Source organism: Cydia strobilella, chromosome 26 (assembly GCF_947568885.1).
Source record: "Cydia strobilella chromosome 26, ilCydStro3.1, whole genome shotgun sequence".
NCBI classification, from domain to species: Eukaryota; Metazoa; Arthropoda; class Insecta; order Lepidoptera; family Tortricidae; genus Cydia; species Cydia strobilella.
The window spans coordinates 7,549,579-7,569,462 of record NC_086066.1 but is presented as its reverse complement, the minus strand read 5'-3'; the positions used below and the strand labels follow the sequence as shown (position 1 = coordinate 7,569,462).

At 37.4% G+C, this 19,884-nt stretch overlaps 2 protein-coding genes across 2 annotated transcripts in view; one reads left to right on the top strand and one right to left on the bottom strand.

The window, feature by feature from the left end:
* Positions 1-54: 54 nt before the first annotated feature.
* LOC134753139 (PCNA-associated factor-like) lies at positions 55-4,376 on the top strand. Its single transcript, XM_063688914.1, has 5 exons — positions 55-239; positions 332-400; positions 793-945; positions 1,741-1,860; positions 2,897-4,376. The coding sequence occupies exons 1-5, from the start codon at positions 206-208 to the stop codon at positions 3,085-3,087; spliced, it is 567 nt and encodes a 188-aa protein (XP_063544984.1). The 5' UTR covers positions 55-205; the 3' UTR covers positions 3,088-4,376.
* A 663-nt stretch (positions 4,377-5,039) lies between these two features.
* LOC134753071 (catenin alpha-like) overlaps positions 5,040-19,884 on the bottom strand; it is a 72,288-nt gene continuing 57,443 nt past the window's right edge. Inside the window, exons 15-19 of the mRNA XM_063688833.1 lie at positions 18,885-18,990; positions 18,078-18,212; positions 16,020-16,136; positions 12,126-12,291; positions 5,040-11,368 (exon numbers count right to left, since the gene is read on the bottom strand). Of these exons, the coding sequence (XP_063544903.1) occupies positions 12,127-12,291; positions 16,020-16,136; positions 18,078-18,212; positions 18,885-18,990 (523 nt within the window). The 3' untranslated portion in view covers positions 5,040-11,368; position 12,126. The remainder of the gene's footprint in view (positions 11,369-12,125; positions 12,292-16,019; positions 16,137-18,077; positions 18,213-18,884; positions 18,991-19,884) is intronic.

Below are 19,884 nucleotides of genomic sequence, written 5' to 3'. Positions count from 1 at the left end.
CGGCTTTTGGCGCCTTTTCTAATGTCACTTTGGCTTGTCAAACGTGTCATAAACTTTTATTTTTGTTTACAGTATGTATTCGTATTCGTAGAAAACTAATGAATTGATACATTTGATTGATACTTTGTTTATAAAAATTATTTCGTGACTAGTGTTTTCCATATTACATTTCTTTTTATCTTATTTCCCTACTATTGGTTGAAACATGGCGAGAACAAAAGCATCTGCCGGTGCTAAAGGTAACACTACTCTGCTTAATTTTACTTGTAATTTCGACCAATTTTCTTACAATTATGTTGTGATTCATATAATGTAATCTGTATTGTTTCAGTGGCGTCCGGAAAAAGTAGTAAAGCAAGATGTAGCGTAGCAATACCCGCTAGTTCGTCAGGATCTTCAGGTTAGTCCAAACAAGGACAATAGTACCAAATTTTGTTATTTAGACGTAGATGGTACTGCTAGGATCCTATAGATGTTGCTAGACGCGTCGTCCGTGAGGGACAGAACATACGCAATGCGACAATATGATTGGTCGAGTTTATTTGTTTCCCACCATAAACCATACTAAATTTACGGTGGGAAATTAAAAAAAATGTGACTGTGAGAAGGACAAACAATAATAGCGCTTTCTCTGCTACCCCTACTGAAAGATGCATAAGACTGTCTCGTTCGGTCGTTTCCCTCCCCCTCATGCCTGTTCCAGTTATGCTAGATTCATGTATTTAGAAATATTGCCATTTTTAGAAGTTTGAGGTAACCCGTTACTGATATATGGGTATTGTGCATGTGCAGGTAGCAGTGAACGGGCCGGACGCAGTGGCGGCAGCGGCGGTGGCAATTCGGTGTGTGCACGGGAGACCCCCAAGTGGCAGAAACCCATCACTAATTTCTTCATATGCAAAGAACCTGCTCGGGGCTCTGATAATGAGGAAGAAGGGGTTGAAGGTATGCATATTAGTAGTGTGAATCCTTACAATATTTAAATCAGTATGGTTTCACTCACTGTTATTATTAGTCTAAATATTTAAATATTTTGAAATATGTCTCACAATAGTTTAATTTTGATTAGTGCGAATCCTGTTTTAGCGTCTAATGTTTTTGTTTGTTTATATGTTTTTTTTCTTCTCTGTGTGTACTAAATTGTAGTGTTTAATAAATGTATAAATGTATCTCTTTCTTTCTTTCTATAGGGTGAGCCAATGATAAATGCATTTTAACGAAAGATGTCAATATTTATCACTGGCCCACCCTATATTAGAAAGAAATTATTTAATTGTTTTAAATTGATTTTTCTGCTGGTTAATATTTAAATTTGATATAATTATTTATTTAATTTTGATGGAATAGCAAATTAAAAATGAAATATATTATTTGCTAATCCATGAAGTGGACGAAAACTAGCACAATGACCCTACCAAAAAATATATGGACAAGGAAATTAGCATATTGATATTTTTGGGTATTTTAGAAACATAAAAATTTTCTACTTGGTTTTAAATCCCCTGTAGGGTCAATGCGCTAGTTTCCGTCCATACTCTAAATTTCATGCACTTGACGGAGTAGTATAATACATTTATTTTTAATTTGCTACTTGCAAAATATCATTTTTATGAAGATAGATATATTATTTATATTTAGACATTAATGATTGCAATAAATCCAAATTTGTGTTGCAATGTAGGTATATATTCAAAATTCGTCAAGTGGACGAAAACTAGTGCAATGACCCTATGTTTTTAGCATCTAGCTCAAAGCCAAAGGCACCGAAACCAATTGTAGAGTCAGATGAGGAGCAGCAGGTTGCGGAGAAACCAAAAAACAAGGAACTGGACGAAACTATTGAGTTGGAGCCCTTAACAGGTATAACAAAAAAAATGCATTTATTTCAGACGTCCATTGTTTGTTAGTACCAAAAAAAGCTTAAATAATACTTAAATAACTATATTAGTACCTAAACCTAAGTGAAGCGAGGACCAGTGCCCTGATTAGGCCACTGTCCCACCTCCCCGCTACTAAAAATAAAATAAATATAAAGCATAGGATTGATTACTCACCCACAAATATTCATGCTTAGGGGTCATCCATTGATTACATTATTATTATTATTTTATTAAATACATCGCACAAACCCCCCTCCCTCCTTCTCCTTGTCACACTTTTTTATAGGAAATAGATAGGTATTTAATACACACTGTCACACTTGGCATGACGAGGTGGCCTAGGGGTTCATGGTGTTAGCCGCGATAGCTAAAGACGCCGGTTCGAATCCGGCCTTCACCACTGGAGGGCTTCGTCACTTTTTCTTTAATATATGACATCTATTACAGTTTATAATTTATATACCCCTGTATAAGGCTACAAAATAAGTGCTTTCCTGTTGCCAGGGAGGTTTTGGGATTATACTCTGCAACTTTTACTGGTTTTATAATTACCTAATTCAATTATGACGTATTTGCTCCATTATTAAAACTTTATAATAAACAATTTAGTAGTATCAACTTGTTCGACTGCACAAAATCAACTTTAAAAAAACGAGTTCAGTCACTGCTACTGAAATCTAAAAATACCGACAATTGACGAAATCTAACTAGGTAAATAATTACACACCTTAATCTTTCCGTCTTTCATTACACACTCAGTCACAGTCACATACACACACGCACGAACACGCACACATAATCACTCAAAACACACACGTACACATGTTATGCAAGCCATATCTAGTTTGTATAGAATGCTTTTTTACTCCCTTCTTTTTTTTGTGTTTCCACTTAGTTATTGCATGTTAACTGTACTTTTGTGGACATCTGTTATTGGCTATGTTTTCTGTTCACTATGATTTGTATTAATTTTTGTATTGCTGTTGATGCCCCAAATAAATAAAATAAAATTACAGGCGAAGACAGCCACAAAATAGAAGAATATTACCCTAAAGGCCCGAAGGGCAAAGGTAAGGGCAAGAAAACTAAGGGCAAAGAGAACATTGACAGCAACGTTGAGAGACGAAACTCAGCCAAACGGGAACTGGAAGAAATCACTTTTGGTGAAGAGTCGGAGCATGCTAGTAAAAGGGTCAAAGTTAATTGATAGGATAGGCACTATTTTAAAAACCTGACTGGTGCAGTACTAAATATAATACATATTACCTAGGTACCATTTTTTTAAACATTAATAATAATTATAATAGTACCAAAGAGAATTAAGAAGACATAGTGCTCACTCCATACATCGGTTTTGTTACCAAAAAGACTTATTTTCGTAGTCTACATCTAGCGTCAAGTGGAACTATCAGTACTGCTACTCGACACTAGATGTCACATGTGTCGCGACTGACGAAGTGTATTGCTCAACAATTTGTAACTAATATTATAAGCAGAAGGAGTTAAAAATAGTTCCAGTTACTCTGGTTATAAAATTAGCTGAATATGGTTAAGCATTAGACTTTCCGTTTGCCGCGACATCTATTGTCGAGTAGCAGTAATGAGAGTTCCGCTACTTGACGCTAGATGCCACGGGTACCACAATTAGCAATATTCTTTAAGGGTTCTTTTTTGGTGTTCAATAGGTTCATTATTATCTTTAACACTTTACCTTACTTTTTAATTTTGAACTTAATATTTTCTTGTTATTTGAGGATATTCCCTAGACTAAGTATAATCTAAATCATTTCACAAATAAACTGTGCCATGATAATAACAAGTTTAATTAGTGGTATTTTCTATAAAAAGGGACCTTATTGTCGATGGCGCTTGCGCCATTATAAACGATGCTCCGATATAAATACAATGCCGCGCGACGCTGTGCGGCGTAAGCGCCATCGACAATAAGGTCCCTTTTCATTGAAAATGCCTCAAATAATGTTAAGTTTAGCCTCGAGAGAAAGGCGCGGCATCATTGGTCTGCAGGTAGTAGACTCCGGAAGATCTGTAAAAAAGGAGTATGATTTCATTGATCATCAATTGGATCATATTTTAAGCTAAATGGCACACTTAGGTAACGCACGTATAAGACTCAAGGTCATATTTTTAGGGTTGCGTACCCAAAGGGTAAAAACGTGACCCTATTACTAAGACTCCGCTGTCCGTCCGTCTGTCACCAGGCTGTATCTCATGAACCGTGATAGCTAGACAGTTGAAATTTCAACAGATGATGTATTTCTGTTGCCGCTATAACAAAAAATACTAAAAAACCAGCCAAGTGCGAGTCGGACTCGCCCACAGAGGGTTCCGTACTTTTTGGTTACAAGTTGGTAATTTTTTCTTTCATCTCGGCGACTGTTTATTTCTTTTTTTTTACTTAAGTACTAAAATAAGTGTTTGATTAATATAAGAAACTATTATTAAATTGCTTACTTTTGTTAAGTTTCACTGGAATGAAATGTACGAAATAAAATGTATGAATTTCCAGATATGTAGTTTTATTTCTAACCAAGATAAAGGCCAAACCACACCAGAAGCGTAATGCAGCATTGCTTCAGCTCTTAAAGGCATGCAACGCAAGTGATGTGACAGCTGACATACAGTCCCATACATTACAAACAACGTCGCGCATGTTGGAACCGAGTTGCATACCTACTGTGCTGTACAAATCAGGGATATCCGCAACCGAGGAACTTCCGCATTATTTTCAACTTCCGCATCCGCATAAAATCGATGCGGAGCTTAATGAGGATGCGGATGTGGAACAGGTAGGTTCAGGAACGTCTTAGCGGCGGCGTAAGTGCCAGGTAATTTCGACATTAGCCAATAGGAATCTCGTTTCGTTTTTGTGATTCGTCGAACGAGCAGCCTATGACGGACAGCGACAAGAAGTGAAAAGTTTGTTTTATTTGGACTTTAGTATAGTAATGAGACTGTGGGGCACCTATATTCTTGTTCAAATACTAAGTTTCGTTTTTTTTAAATAAAAATTACTAAAGTGTAATATTTGACGTTTTTTATGTGCCTAATCTCGACATCCGTATTTGCGGATGTGAGCCTTTAAAAATCAACATCCCTGGTACAAATAAGGGTTAAAAGATTTTTCAAATAAAACCACACTTAAGATTACATATTTTATTGTTCTACTAATTCAATCGTAAAATGTAGAAAAATGGTAAAAACTGCAAAACCTTACAAAATGTCGGGTAAAATGTTAACACTATATTTTAATGCATTTCTTATTTTATTAGGCTCCTGTCTCAGCGGCAACAACGTGGAATCTGATATTCCAATGAAATATTGAATTCAAGTAATTTCTATAAACATGATTTTGGATACATGGCTGACTGTATTTTTTTTTTGCAGTAACAACACTAACAACACGCAAAGAAAGTCAGTTCCATGGAACAATTGCAAAATTATGAAACTTAGTTTTGAATGATTCACGGTTAGTTTCACTAGACTTATATTGACCGGGATATAGACCGTGATTACCTTTCGTATTATTTGTGAGCTCCCGAAATAAATCATTATGAAACTTGCTCGTTAAAGGTGTTATAATATTAACTGAATTCAGCTGTAAAAATACTAATGGAGTTACATAAGTACATTACGATACAAGTGCGATAAATAGGAAAGTCGTAACGAGTGTAAGTCCCCGGCAAGCTCGGCCAAATAGCACCTTCCCATACAAACGTAGTTCCGCTCTCATTTTAAAACTACGTGTTGGATTGTAATGAAACTTAGGTCTGAAATTAGTTTATATAGCTCTAATTTATAAAACAAAGGAAATAGGGCACATTTAAGTTTTATACGAAAAACTTAAATTCGCTGTATTTTTTTACTTTGGTATCTGAAGCTACATAAACTAATTTCAGACATAGATATACCTTATCCTATTGTGAGTACAAAGTTTCAGAGCAATCTAGCTAGTCGTTTTAAAATGAGAGCGGAACTACGTTTGTATGGAGAACCAAGCTTGCTGGGGACTCGAGTCTACACGAGATGCGAATTATCTATTCGCACATGACTACGTTAAGACTCCGTTTTACGGTACATATGGCCCTTTAAATTTTGCGACATAGTTACGTAATGTGCTAATTATCGCACTAGTGCGGTAAAGTAGCACCATATGTACTGTAAAATTTTCAATCGTGGCTGTATCTTGCCTTGCGTCAAAAATGGTTTGAAAGATTAGAGTTTTGAATGATTCACGGTTAGTTTCACTAGACTTATATTGACCGGGATATAGACCGTGATTACCTTTTGTATTATTTGTGAGCTCCCGATATTTCGACGCAGTTACGTGCATCATGTTCACGGGTGACTGAAGATAGCGGGTGGGTGTCAAAGTTGTGTAGACAGCGCTCTGTCTACCCTCATTCTTGCGCGTCGGCTGCGTTCACTTTCAACGTTACCAACGGTCGCATTCACACTTGTCGAAATATCGGGAGCTCACAAATAATACAAAAGGTAATCACGGTCTATATCCCGGTCAATATAAGTCTGGTTTGAAAGATGCCTCGCAAGTGTGAAAAACAATATTGAAAGTAACTGTTAAATCTTTGTCATACACAATATAGTCAGCAGAACTTTTACCCTAGCAGGTTTCTTGCGTGCCGCTGTGGGACTGCATTTCAATAAGTAGCAAGTTTGACTTTAGCTAAGTTAGCAGCGACTTTGATAGCCCAGAGTATGTAAGTGTTATTTCAAACTTATGAAATTATGACGTTTAAATAACACTTGCGCAGTTTGTGGTATCAAAATGGGTGGAATTCGGGTATTCTCGGCTTTGTTCGGCTCAGAATTGCTCCGAGCAATTATTAGGGTTGACACAACTTGACGTCCCTTTGCGTGCACGGCCACAGATAAGATAATGACTCGAATTTTGACAACCCTAAATAGCCGAAAGGGATAGTGCCTTATATTAAAAAGAAGCGGCATGATTCGTCCTTGAACCGCTGTCAAACTTCGGTTTTGTATTTTATTTTACTTTTACTTCTGCTTTTTACGTTGTAATATGACTAATATGATTGTGTTGGACCTATGTTGTCTTAAATAAATGGATTTATTATTATTATTAAGTTATTTGATAACCATTGCTGAGACAGTTACCTTGATTTGATTATATTTAGTGACATGTATATTGCTGTCAAAACACTAGCGGCCATGCACAAGGCACGAGTTTCTCGCTTTGAGAATTATATCAGCATGTAAAATATTAGAGATGCAACGGATAGTTGTTTGGCCGGATACCGGATGTTCGGCTTGACAATCGCCCGAATATTCGGTATCCGACCGACGGAATTATACCTACATTTCGGTTTTCCAGGTGCGCACGCGCATTTTGCAGGTTTTGACCTGTTTCGTAGTGAACGTTCGCGCGGACTTATTTCTACGTTCGAATCGAGTTCGAATTTAAATTGTTTTAAAATAATAAACGAGTACGACCGTGACTGTTTCTAAAATTCAATTTGTTTACTTCGAAATCAAGCAAAGATACTATCCGGTATTCGGCCAGATAGTACGGGACAATCCGGTATCCGGCCGGATATTTAAATAAGGGCCAGATACCGAATATCCGGTGCACCTCTATAAAATATTGATGAATGAAATGAAATGAAAATGAAAAATTATATTCATACGATATCACCCCGAAGAGCGATTATTCTTCATATTCATCTTAGAGTTTTGAATGATTCACGGTTAGTTTCACTAGACTTATATTGACCGGGATATAGACCGTGATTACCTTTTGTATTATTTGTGAGCTCCCGATCAATACAAGTGTAAGATATAATCGTAGGCAATTTTAGCAATGATTTTAAAAACTCACATAAACGTAGTTTTGCACGATGATAGTTTACAATGTGATACGCTTTTTCACCTACAAATCTTACGAGAAACTCGCCCCACGTGAATTAGTCTTTAAGTAAGTATACATGCGAGTTTTGATCAGATTTAAAACATCTAAAGGGGCCCACTGATTATCAGTTTACCGGTCCATCAGCCTGTCAGTTAGATTAGAACAAAAATTGGAAATTTTTTAAACTGTAGGCGCGAAGTCGATTTCCCATAGAAAATTTGAATTTCGCGCCTTTTTCTACTGACAAAGTGAGTGTGTTTGAGTATATTATATTGTTATTCAATTAGGTATTCGATTTTTAAAAATGGCAGAGCCATGGAAGTATATCTCTTCAAAACTCGCACGCAAGTTTTTTAGGAATAAAGTACAGAGTTAATATTGTTTATATCTAATAGTGATAATAATTTATTTTTAAAGTACTTTAAATAATCACATTATTTATGATGACGCCCGATACATATATTTCTATATTGTGGCAAGAATACATATTTAATACTGTTTTCATAATAAGTTGTGAGTGAATTATTGTAAGGAAATAACTAATAAATGTCATTAAAGTTTCGGTTCTATATTCGGACGTCTTTTGAGTAAACACAAAACATAAACACTATTGATTGATGTACAAATTTAACCTTTTTGTAAATTATATTGTAAGATGTTTGAATTATTTAAGTTTGGGACAATGATATGAAATTCAAATCGAATATTAAATTTAAATACAATAAGTCAATAACAACAGAGACTGCATTATTTAGTATACCGGTAAGAACTGATTTTACTTACCACAATATTTTTTCTTTAAAAAAAGGTTAAATATGTACTTTAAAATATAATATTGTCTTCGGTTACGGCGATAGTTACACATGAAATAAAACTATGAAAACGGATTCCAATATACGCGATATAATCCGTTTTCATAGTTTTATTACTTTAAAATATATTAAATAACAAAAGTGGTTACATAAAGTACACGATAAATATAAAGTATTGCTATGTATTTCTTAATAATACATATATCTAGAGTTTTGAATGATTCACGGTTAGTTTCACCGGGATATAGACCGTGATTACCTTTTGTATTATTTGTGAGCTCCCGATATTTCGACGCAGTTACATGCATCATGTTCACGGGTTACTGAAGATAGCGGCGTCGAAATATCGGGAGCTCACAAATAATACAAAAGGTAATCACGGTCTATATCCCGGTCAATATAAGTCTAATACATATATCAAAGTTCTGATAGTGAATTTTGCGAGCTGCTCTTAAAACTAAACGATAAATTTAATGATTTTATCACTACTTAAATATGTAGCATTATCGATAGAGTATTGTCAATTAAAAATCTCAAGAAATATAAAAAAAAAATCGAATCTGCCGGGTATATTTTATAAAGTACAGACAGATATGTAATGAATAACATTGAAAATAAAAGGCAGATTAAACAAAAACGTTACGCATATTGCTTAAGTAACTTAATCATAAAATATAAATAAATTGTCATTACAATTAAACGAACAGCTCTTTTTTACGACCTTAATATAATTTTAATACTTTTCGTTACATTTGTTAATTCATAGTTATATTTAAGTATTCTACAAACTTTACACCGTTAAAACAGACTACACGTAAGAGCATTAAAAACGGATTGCTGTTTTGTGAAAATTTTAATATAAACTGTCCCATTTTCAGAGGTTTCGTTGTTATATCATTTAAAACTTCCGCGTTTTGAACACATATAAATCACATTTAAAATCGGGTCTATCGCGAATTTATTTTGTTACCTTAATTTACCGACGTTTCGACACAGGTTTCACTGGTCGTGGTCGCGGCTAACTGATGTCCCAGCAAAATGTCAAAACAGAGATTTGTGTGATTTGTTGCGTCACACAAATCTCCTCCTCAGGTTTTAAATGTGATTTAATATGGTTTCGTTGTTATTTAGGCGTGAATGACTATACAAGCTGGATCTCCCGGGTTTGAATCCTGGTAAGGGCATTTATTTGTCCGGGGGGCGTTGCGGATAGAATGCCGCATGCCCATGACGCTCCCCTAACGGTAAAGAGGGTGTCGCCGCAGGGGATGTTAGTGGGTATTCTTCTCCCCTTCCTCTGGCTAACAGAGGATGTACGGGAGGAGCGAGTCCCACATACCACCCCCCAATGGGCTTCCCCAGCCCGGGGGTGAGATAAGTAAATGCATTAACCCCTGCGTCTAAAAAAAAGGCATTTATTTGTGTTTATCACAAATTTTTGTTTCTGATTTATTGATATTTTTTTATGTATTTATATTTATATATCGGTGTCTCCCGACACAGGCATTCTTATGCTTACTGGTCGGCTCCATCCCTTTAAATCATTATATATTGCTAATTAATTAAATAAAAAAAAATTGTATTTTTTTTGTATTTTTGTATATATAATTATACGTTATATATACACCTTCGTGTACCCACAAGTCCCACAACACAAGCCCTAATGAGCTTAATTGAAAATCCAAAAAATTTGTTGTCAAGTTTACCTCAACTTTTTCATATTATAGTTGTGATGTAACGATGTAAAGTATTATAATTAACCTACGGGATACAAAATTCTACTTGACCTATAATTTGGCTGCCTTATTATACGTTAGGCGTCACACAATCATTGATAGCTTCCTTGTATCTGTTACACCAAAACGCAAATCATACTTAAACTAAAGGATGAGAAATATATAACCAAATGTATATGAAAATGTAGGCAAAAAAGGAAAAATGACTAAAGTACTGTGCTTTGAGCGAGTCTCGATAGCTTTAAGTCGCGGGTTCGAGTCTCGCCCGAGGCAGTATTTATTTTCCTCATTGTCGTATCGTTAGTAGACGCCTCTGGTTAATACAAAATTAATTGGATTGAAAAACTTTAATTTAAATACCATTTAACCTTTTAACCTAATGTTAAAGTTCTCCTGATTGTTTTGTTGTATTTTTATTTTTTTTATGATTCGGGCACAGATAGCCGATGCAAATGACACTTATTTACTATTAATACTATACTTATTGTATAGTATTAATAGTATTGTTAAATAATACGGTTGAAACAAGTATCATTTTCGGATTGAGCTGCATATCTCATGCTTGCTTGTAATTTATTATATCACTAGCGACCCGCCCCGGCTTCGCACGGGTGCAATGCTGATGTATTATACATATAAACCTTCCTCTTGAATCACTATCTATTAAAAACCGCATCAAAATCCGTTGCGTAGTTTATAAGATCTAAGCATACATAGTGACAGACATCCATCCAGACAACAGGAAGCGACTTTGTTTTATACTACCTATGTAGTGATTTAAAACTGCAAATCTTAATTCGCATTGGCTATATGAGCTTCATAAATATAGTCACACAGTCTATAATGTAGTATGTGATTACATATTTCTCATCGAAATAAGATTAAATAATTTGAATAAAAATTAAAAAAAATATCTTTCCAATACATTAAAAGAAAATCACACTTTCGGAATATAAATATGAGCTTAATATTGAACAAATGCTTATAATTTTCTACTTCGTGATGCTGATGCGTGGTGGGAATCAGCTTCTCCGCCTAGAATAGACGAAGTAGTAATTAGGAACAAATTTTCAAAGGTAAATCTGCATCGAGATTGGGCAAGATTTTGAGATCGATCGACCGTCAGACTTTCGAGGTCGCGGTTAATCTCGAGATCGTGATGTAATAAAGTAATTAAAAATACTCATTTCGAACAAAAATTCTTAAGATGAAATATACTACCGATTTAGGATATTTGTTGTTATTTTTACAAAATAAAACCAAAAAATGTTGTGTAAGCGAGCAAAAACGCTAAGGGGTGGCCCACAGACGCTAGCTTTTGAGCGCCGCCGTCTTTCAGCACTATGGAAAATGGCGTCGTTGCGTTGAGCAGCAGCCAGAGTTGACTATACGCTGACGTTCGGAGACGCTAGTGTGGGATGGCTCTAAGTACGCCCGATACTTCCGGAAAGAGCGTGCCACACCGCTCTTATCGTCAGTTAAAGCCGGCCGCACACAGTAGCATTGCCTGAATAACATGAATCTCTAAGCTCAAAAATTATTAGGTACTCACTGCTAGATTGAAGCGAGACCGGTCGGGTCACATCTACCGCAATACATCCAGGTAGGTGGGTTAGTATGCCGCAAAATCAGCGCGGACGTGGTAGGCCCAGGCGGAGATGGCGGGACATCTTGGACATTTTTATCAGTAGGCCGGAAAAGCGCAACAACGGGAGTTGTGGAGATCGAGGGAAGAGGCCTTAGCCTATCAGGAGGACATTATAACAGGCTAAGAAACAATTATAATAGTTACGTTAAACGCTGTCGGCGGGCGACTGGAACTCCGCGAGCGCGTGCACGGGGCTGGGCTGCTTCTTCTGCGAGCCGCGCCGCACCTTGGCGCGCACCTCCTCGGGCTTCTCGGGCCGCACCAGGGGCTTCTTCTCGGGCGCCTTCATGCGCCACACCACTATCGGGGACTGGAAGGTTGAGGTTATAATTAGGGTTGTGTTTATGAAACGTTCAAACGATTTGTAAGAAAATAACGTGCCGCCTAATAGGTAGACAGCATGATTTGTTTAAACCACGTCGGTGGCAAACAAGCGGTCCCCGTAGCCTATAAACGCCTACAATTCCACGCAGGAACATGCGCGTTGCGATTGTCATTGGTTTCTCAAAGGTCAACTTTTGCTAAATAATTTTACTAAGGGCCTGTTTCACAATGTCCAAGTAAAGTCCTGAATAAGCTACTTGCCACTTATCTGACGAATAAAGTCATCGTTGGCGTTTCACAATCTCCAAATAAGCTTTATCTGTTGGATAAAGTGCTTTTTTTGTAAGAAATTTTATCTGGCAGTTAATTTATTTGTTAATTAGCTATCCAATACTTTACTTAGACATTGTGAAACGGGCCCTAATTGTCAAATTCGAAGCACGACTTTGTATTAGACACGTCTTATACAACCAATTAATCTTTTGTCAAGTTGTGTTTAAGAATTAACTAACGTAATTAACATATCAAAACATTAATACAAACTCATATCTTTTGCATCATGACTATCATGAGTTAATAAGAGAAAGAAAATAAATGACAGGATATTTAAACGGCTAAGAGACACGTACGTATCATTTAACAAATACTTAAAGGAATGCGCGCGTGTTGAAGTCTTGAGTGTATTACCTACTTAATTACTAATGCTAACACAATTTTTTGAATTAATTAAATGTGCAAAAAAAAATCATAAATATAAAGCTTTCAATAAAAATATAGTAAGCGATTGCTAATATATCTACGCTTTATTTTAGGATAACAGTCATTCCATAAAAGCATGCATTAAAGACAAATTTTATACAAAATAATTAAATTCAATAATAAAACGAGTTAATACTTTAAATAAATAAACAATAAATAAAATGGTCATATTCACACACTTCTATTTGTGATTTAATGTTTCATTATCATATTTTTTATGTCAGGAAATTACTGGAAACTAAATAAAAAGTTTGTCATTTTGGTACCATGCATGAAATGGATTAAATTAGGTAGTTGCCAAATTATTTGACCCTCGGGTCAATGATCTCCCGATTCTATGCCTTTTAAAGTAAGGACGCTAAACACAAGGAATTTCGTACCTGTTCCTATCACAATCGCATACGCGTAATTATATTCCTGTCCCGCCCATGATGCAAGCAAGCAATATGCGCGTGCGATAGAGATAGAAAACGGCGGGTATGAAATTCTCCGTGTTTAGCGTCCTTAGTTTAATGCCTTTGGCACTCCCGAGGATCCGCGGGTCGAAAGAAAGGGCCCATGGGTTGGATCCGAGCGGGCCGTAGTTTAGACCCCAGGGTCAAATGAAAATGGGGCATTTTCTAAGAAAAGGGACCTTATTGTCGATGGTGCTTACGCAGCGTCGCGCGGCATTGTATTTATATCGGAGCATCGTTAATAATGTCGTAAGCGCCATCGACAATAAGGTTCCTTTTTATAGGAAATACCACAAATGAGTAAACATCAAAAATGTACGGATAAACGTGTAAAGCGTCTACCACTTACGTAGTTCTGTTCCGGAGGCGGGGAAGCGTCAGTTCATTAGATACTTATGCGTACGCTTATAACTTACTGGTCAAAAGAGTAGAAAACGTTTATTTTCACAATAAAGCCTTGATTTTTATTTAAGAGTCCCCGGCAAGCTCGGGGACACCTTCCCATACAAACAGAGTTTCGTTCTCATTTTAAAACTACGTGCTGGATTGTAATGAAACTTTGCACATATAGTTAGTTTATATAGCTCCAATAGTTCTAACATACATGTCAAAATTACATATAGGATAAGGACAAAGTAGCTTTAACCTTTCAAGTGGCATACGTCATTTTTGAGTTGAAGGAATTTCGATTTTATTTTAATTAATTTAAATTCCAAATTTTAATGACGTTAATTGTCCGCGGGGCGGTTTCTGCCACTTCAAATAAGTGAGCTACCGAACTTCGCTCGATTTCAGTGAATTATCCATGAATTCCTCTAGGCTATGAATTGAATTATTTCGTTTAATTTAAAATTCGTAATTTGGCTTGCGTTGGCCCTGTTGTTACAAAATTCTTGCATTATTTAAAATAAGGTTAAAATATAAACAGTGGTCAAAAGGTCAAAAACTGTCGTTTTCTACTCTTTCACCTAATAACTATAATATCTTAGCGGATTCATTAGAATATTAAATTGTAATAAGTAAGGGCCTTTTTACCATTCTTAAGCTTCATTCATTAAAGCGTCCAAAGCATCGGTTATATTTTAGTAAAATTTTAGCTCGCATTGCGAAAACTCGAAACTTCAATCATTTCAAATTGCCAATAAAAAATATTTAGTTTATGGGCATTTTCAGTTAAAGCCTGGCCAGTTATATATTATCATTGTCAAGAGGGCGCTGTTATCTTCATGTATAGAGTGACAGTTCAGTATAGTATGAAAATATTAGTTCCAGTGAAATTCCGCAACATGGCGCGTGATCATATATTCCTGGTCAGGCTTTAAAAGTGTAGGTACCATTTAGTTTTTTTGGAGAAAACACCAACTTTTGGGTTATTTCTACTCAGAATCACGAGGACTATCTATTTAAAATAAAATAAAAAGTGTGCAAAAAATGCTTTTAGACGATAGTAGTCCTCATTTTCCTGGATATTGACGTTATGGAAAATATTTTTAAGTTTGTATGGAATGGTGGTTATGTAATATCGTCCCCTATCCTCTTAAATCATCATCACTTACACACTCTCAGATCCAAAAATCAAAATAGTACATTACTACAGAGGCCGGGAAGGAAGGGGTTGCCGGCCGAATGTTATGAGGCCGACAAACCGTTTTCACGCCGATGTATAGTGCTTTTCTCAAACCCGGCTACCATTCCCCCACACAGTCCTACCGCTCTAATGCCATAGAGCCCAAGTCAGGTTAAAAAAAAAAAGTTTTTTTGTAATTGGCAGAATGTCATAAACGAACCAAAAAGCAAATATTGCTTATAGTTTTTTTTAATAGCTGAATGCCATGATGCTGTGCCACAATTATATGTGAAATTGAAATTTAAAAAAAGCCACTTCCCGGCCTAGGCCTGCAACTTTGTATGAAATTTCATTACAGACCTCTCGTCTAGCCGCGCCTGAAACGTGATACTTCCCAGCCTAATATAGAGAACGTAATATCAATATTACATAGCATGTTTGAGAAAATTAACATTTTGCTGAGAGGGTCGAATGGATTTACCCGAGTTTAAAATTAAGCGACAAAAATGTCCGGTTCATTACGTCACGTTTTATAGTTTGTGTAAAAAATATTAATGTATGTGCTTGATGTAGTGGAAACTAAAATTTCCATACAAATTTTTGGGACTTCTTAGCATCAGGATTGAATATGCTAGTTTCTCTTCTAGTTTGTTTTTTTCAAAAAATTGTGATGTTAAAGGGTTAGATGTGTTTGATCTGCGATACAAGTATAAAATGCTCTAAGAACCAATTAAATTACTTTCTTATGGAAATATTTTATTTTTGTTTTTTTTCGTTTAAGTATAAAATGTGCCATTTTCAACCAAATGGGTACTTATTGTCGCTTGTCAGTAAGGCGCTATTTCCATATAGCTTTAATTAGAGATCAACCTTATCGTCAACCGACAATGTGGTACCATTTGTTTGAAAACGTCACAAATGTTCGCTACTTACAGCGATGGTTCCCTGTCTCGTGTACTTGGTTGAAGCGACGTAGGACGCTTTCACCGTGAGGACCACGGCGTTCATAAGGTTTTTGGCCGCTTGGATGAGCGACGTCGCGCTGTCGAGCTGTGGGACAAGAAGAGTTTTTTCTCAAAAATGGACGGCAAAGTCGACGTTGCCGGTTAAAAAGTAAGTCGCGAAGTGCGTAGTTTATGGTGAGTAAAAAATTAAAAAGTTAAAAACATTGCTGTCTTGTTTTCGGGACTGCAATGTTGCATACAAATTCCATTATTTGTCGAGTTCCAAACTTTTTAAAAGTTGAAGTGGCCATATCAAATGAAGGCATAGGTCCATTAAACAGCCAAACAGATGATCAGTACTTATTATTATAATGTTGGTACCGCGACTATTTAGGTGTCTCAAATAGGTTGGCGTATTTTCAGCAGAAAAATACACTTCCATTTTTAATTAAAAAAAATAAAAACGGCGGCAAAGCAAAACTTTTTACTTTTTTCTGTGAAAATATATACATAAGAACGTTGCTTCTGTAAAATATTTCTATTATATTTGCAATTATTGCGCCATTTTTGAGAAAAGCACTATATATGACTCGGCTGGAAGGCTACTTGCAGTCTTCGGATTCAATTAAACGGACTCCCAAGGTCGTCCGTTTAAAACGAATCCTCAGCCAGCAAGTAGCTACTTCCGAGCCTCGACAATAATGTACTATTATATTGCAATGTTACACGATTTAATCACGAGCCAAAATCAGGAAAAACACGAAGAAATTTTAAACAAAAGTTTATTTTCAGTCATCGAGATAAAATGTTAAAACCCGCGCGGTGGCCAAATCTTACGTCGCAAGTTTCGCGCAGCACACTATATCTTTTGTTACTGGGGTCCCTTTGTTTGACATAATTATTGAAAGTCATAATGTAATGATTGTCATATTATCATTAGTCATAATTCTGAAATCGTTAACTTTTCAGGATTTTCCTCAGGTTATCCTACAGATAGTTTAGGTTAGGTTAGGTTTGTTTTATGGCAATCCTGAAAAGTTACGCGTTTCTATAAAAAGCCAAATTATGACTAACGAAAATGTGGACAAAAAACACATTATGACTTATAACTATATGGGAAACAATAGAGACCCTTTGTTACTACCCTGGATTTACGCTCCCTTTTAACCATCAGGATTCATCTCTGTCCCAGTGGCAAGGCGCCCCAAACGTGGACTTAATCTTTTATGTTCCATTTTATAGCAGTGATCTGTTGGACTCACCCCGCTGACAATAAGCTCTCCGGAGATGTTCTGGACGTCGGCCTTCACTTTGCTGGTGATCTGTATCTGGTGGCAGTACAGTACGCTGGAGGTGTGCAAACAAGTCCTGCTTGGTCGATGATTCTGGTGTAATTATACACACACGGCGAGTACTCACCCCGCTGACAATGAGCTCTCCGGAGATGTTCTGGACGTCGGCCTTCACTTTGCTGGTGATTTGTATCTGGTGGCAGTACAGTACGCTGGAGGTGTGCAAGCAAGTCCTGCTTGGTCGATGATTCTGGTGTAATTGTACACACACGGCGAGTACTCACCCCGCTGACGATGAGCTCTCCGGAGATGTTCTGGATGTCGGCCTTCACTTTGCTGGTGATTTGTATCTGGTGGCAGCACAGTACGCTGGAGGTGTGCAAGCAAGTCCTGCTTGGTCGATGATTCTGGTGTAATTATACACTCACGGCGAGTACTCACCCCGCTGACGATGAGCTCTCCGGAGATGTTCTGGACGTCGGCCTTCACTTTGCTGGTGATTTGTATCTGGTGGCAGTACAGTACGCTGGAGGTGTGCAAGCAAGTCCTGCTTGGTCGATGATTCTGGTGTAATTATACACACACGGCGAGTACTCACCCCGCTGACGATGAGCTCTCCGGAGATGTTCTGGATGTCAGCCTTCACTTTGCTGGTGATCTGTATCTGGTGGCAGTACAGTACGCTGGAGGTGTGCAAGAAAGTCCTGCTTGGTCGATGATTCTGGTGTAATTATACACACACGGCGAGTACTCACCCCGCTGACGATGAGCTCTCCGGAGATGTTCTGGACGTCGGCCTTCACTTTGCTGGTGATCTGTATCTGGTGGCAGTACAGGGCGATGCGTTGGAGGTACGCAAGCAAGTCTTGTTTCGTCGATGATTCTGGACACTGTAATTAAAAAACACATTGGAAACGCTATAGAACGCGGGTCAGGCGTAAATTTTTCCAGTCAGCCCGGCAATGTGCAGTAAACCCTCGTAGAAGTCAGCTACCGCTCCGTTAGTGGGTTAAAAATCATCATCGCCTCCCGATTGAAACATTGTCAGATGATAGTTTAAACATATGTTATTATGAATAAAAAATATCGTTTGCCAGTTGTGTCGTGATGGAAAGACTGTCAGCTGGTAGCATGAATATGTAAATACACCTTATATTACCCTTTTTTGATACATATTTCTAATTATGAACCTTGGCTAATGAAATGAAATGAGAAATCTTTATAATCAGGCAAATATTGGCTCGTAGATACCATATAAATACCTTAAAACTAGCATACATATCACTACATAGTATAAAACAAAGTCGCTTTCCGCTGTCTGTCTGTGCCTATGTATGCTTAGATCTCTAAAACTACGCAACGGATTTTGATGCGGTTTTCACCTATCAATAGAGTAATTCTTGAGGAAGGTTTTAGTGTATAATTTGTAAATGTTTTGTAACCCGTGCGAAGGCGGGGCGGGTCGCTAGTGAGTTTCGACGCATTACGCGACCCCACAGAGTCAGGAAGCCGGCCACATGAGGAGCAACACGAGAGTGAGTGAGTGAGAGTTACAAGTGTACCTGTTCGGCGATCTCCCTAGTGAGTTTATCCAGCTTGGTGCCGGCTTCGGAGATCTTCTTGGCGGCGTTGATAACGTCCATTGTGGTTTTGAGAGGACCGCGGCCCCTGCAACAAACATGAACCAGTTTAAAGGTGATATCAGAATATGTGACGTTTTTAACCAAAAGGTACCACTAAAAAAGGGCTGGTTAAAAGAGGGCGTAAATACAGGGCAGTAACAAAAGACATAGTGTGCTGCGCGAAACTTGCGACGTAAGATTTGGCGACCGCGCGGGTTTTTACATTTTATCTCGATGACTGAAAATACACTTTTGTTTAAAATTTCGTGTTTTTTTCCTGGCTTTGGCTCTTCATTAAAACGTGTAAAATTTCAATATAAAAACTCTTTTTTATCGTCCCACAGCTCGACAGCGCGACGTCGCTCATCCAAGCGGCCAAAAACCTTATGAACGCCGTGGTCCTCACTGTGAAAGCGTCCTACGTCGATTCAACCAAGTACACGAGACAGGGAACCATCGCTGTAAGTAGCGAACATTTGTGACGTTTGTTGATAAGGTTGATTTCTAATTGAAGCTATATGGAAATAGCGCCTTACTGACAAACGACATAAAGTACCCTTTTGGTTGAAAATGGCACATATACGCTCCAGAACTTGAGTTGCAGATGTAGGTGCCAATACCGTCTAGCTTAAGCAGTGGGGGGGACACTCCTTTCGGGCAAACTCGGCTCCGCTCGGCTAGCAATAGGGAATATTACGCGAAACTCTGCGTAGGGGGCGCCACTACCACAAATTGAGGGTCTATCGTGAAACAAGAAAATGTCTAACTAACATCTCTGTCACTCTTGCATATTCGAGCGATAAAGAGGCAAATAGCGAATTTTCGGATTCGCGTTTCCCGGTAGGTCCTCTGTAAGCAAACCGCCTTGATGCATCAATGTCATATTTAATTATCTCTGAAAACTTGTCAAAAACCTGTCAAAGGTACAGTATGTATAAGT

What these genes read in the sequence shown, in the direction of transcription:
- LOC134753139 (XM_063688914.1), top strand. Translation starts at nt 206, where the DNA reads ATGGCGAGAACAAAAGCATCTGCCGGTGCTAAAG. An exon ending in AGCATCTGCCGGTGCTAAAG is followed by an intron (nt 240 to 331) that starts GTAACACTACTC and finishes GTATTGTTTCAG; the next exon opens with TGGCGTCCGGAAAAAGTAGT. An exon ending in TGAGGAAGAAGGGGTTGAAG is followed by an intron (nt 946 to 1,740) that starts GTATGCATATTA and finishes CTATGTTTTTAG; the next exon opens with CATCTAGCTCAAAGCCAAAG.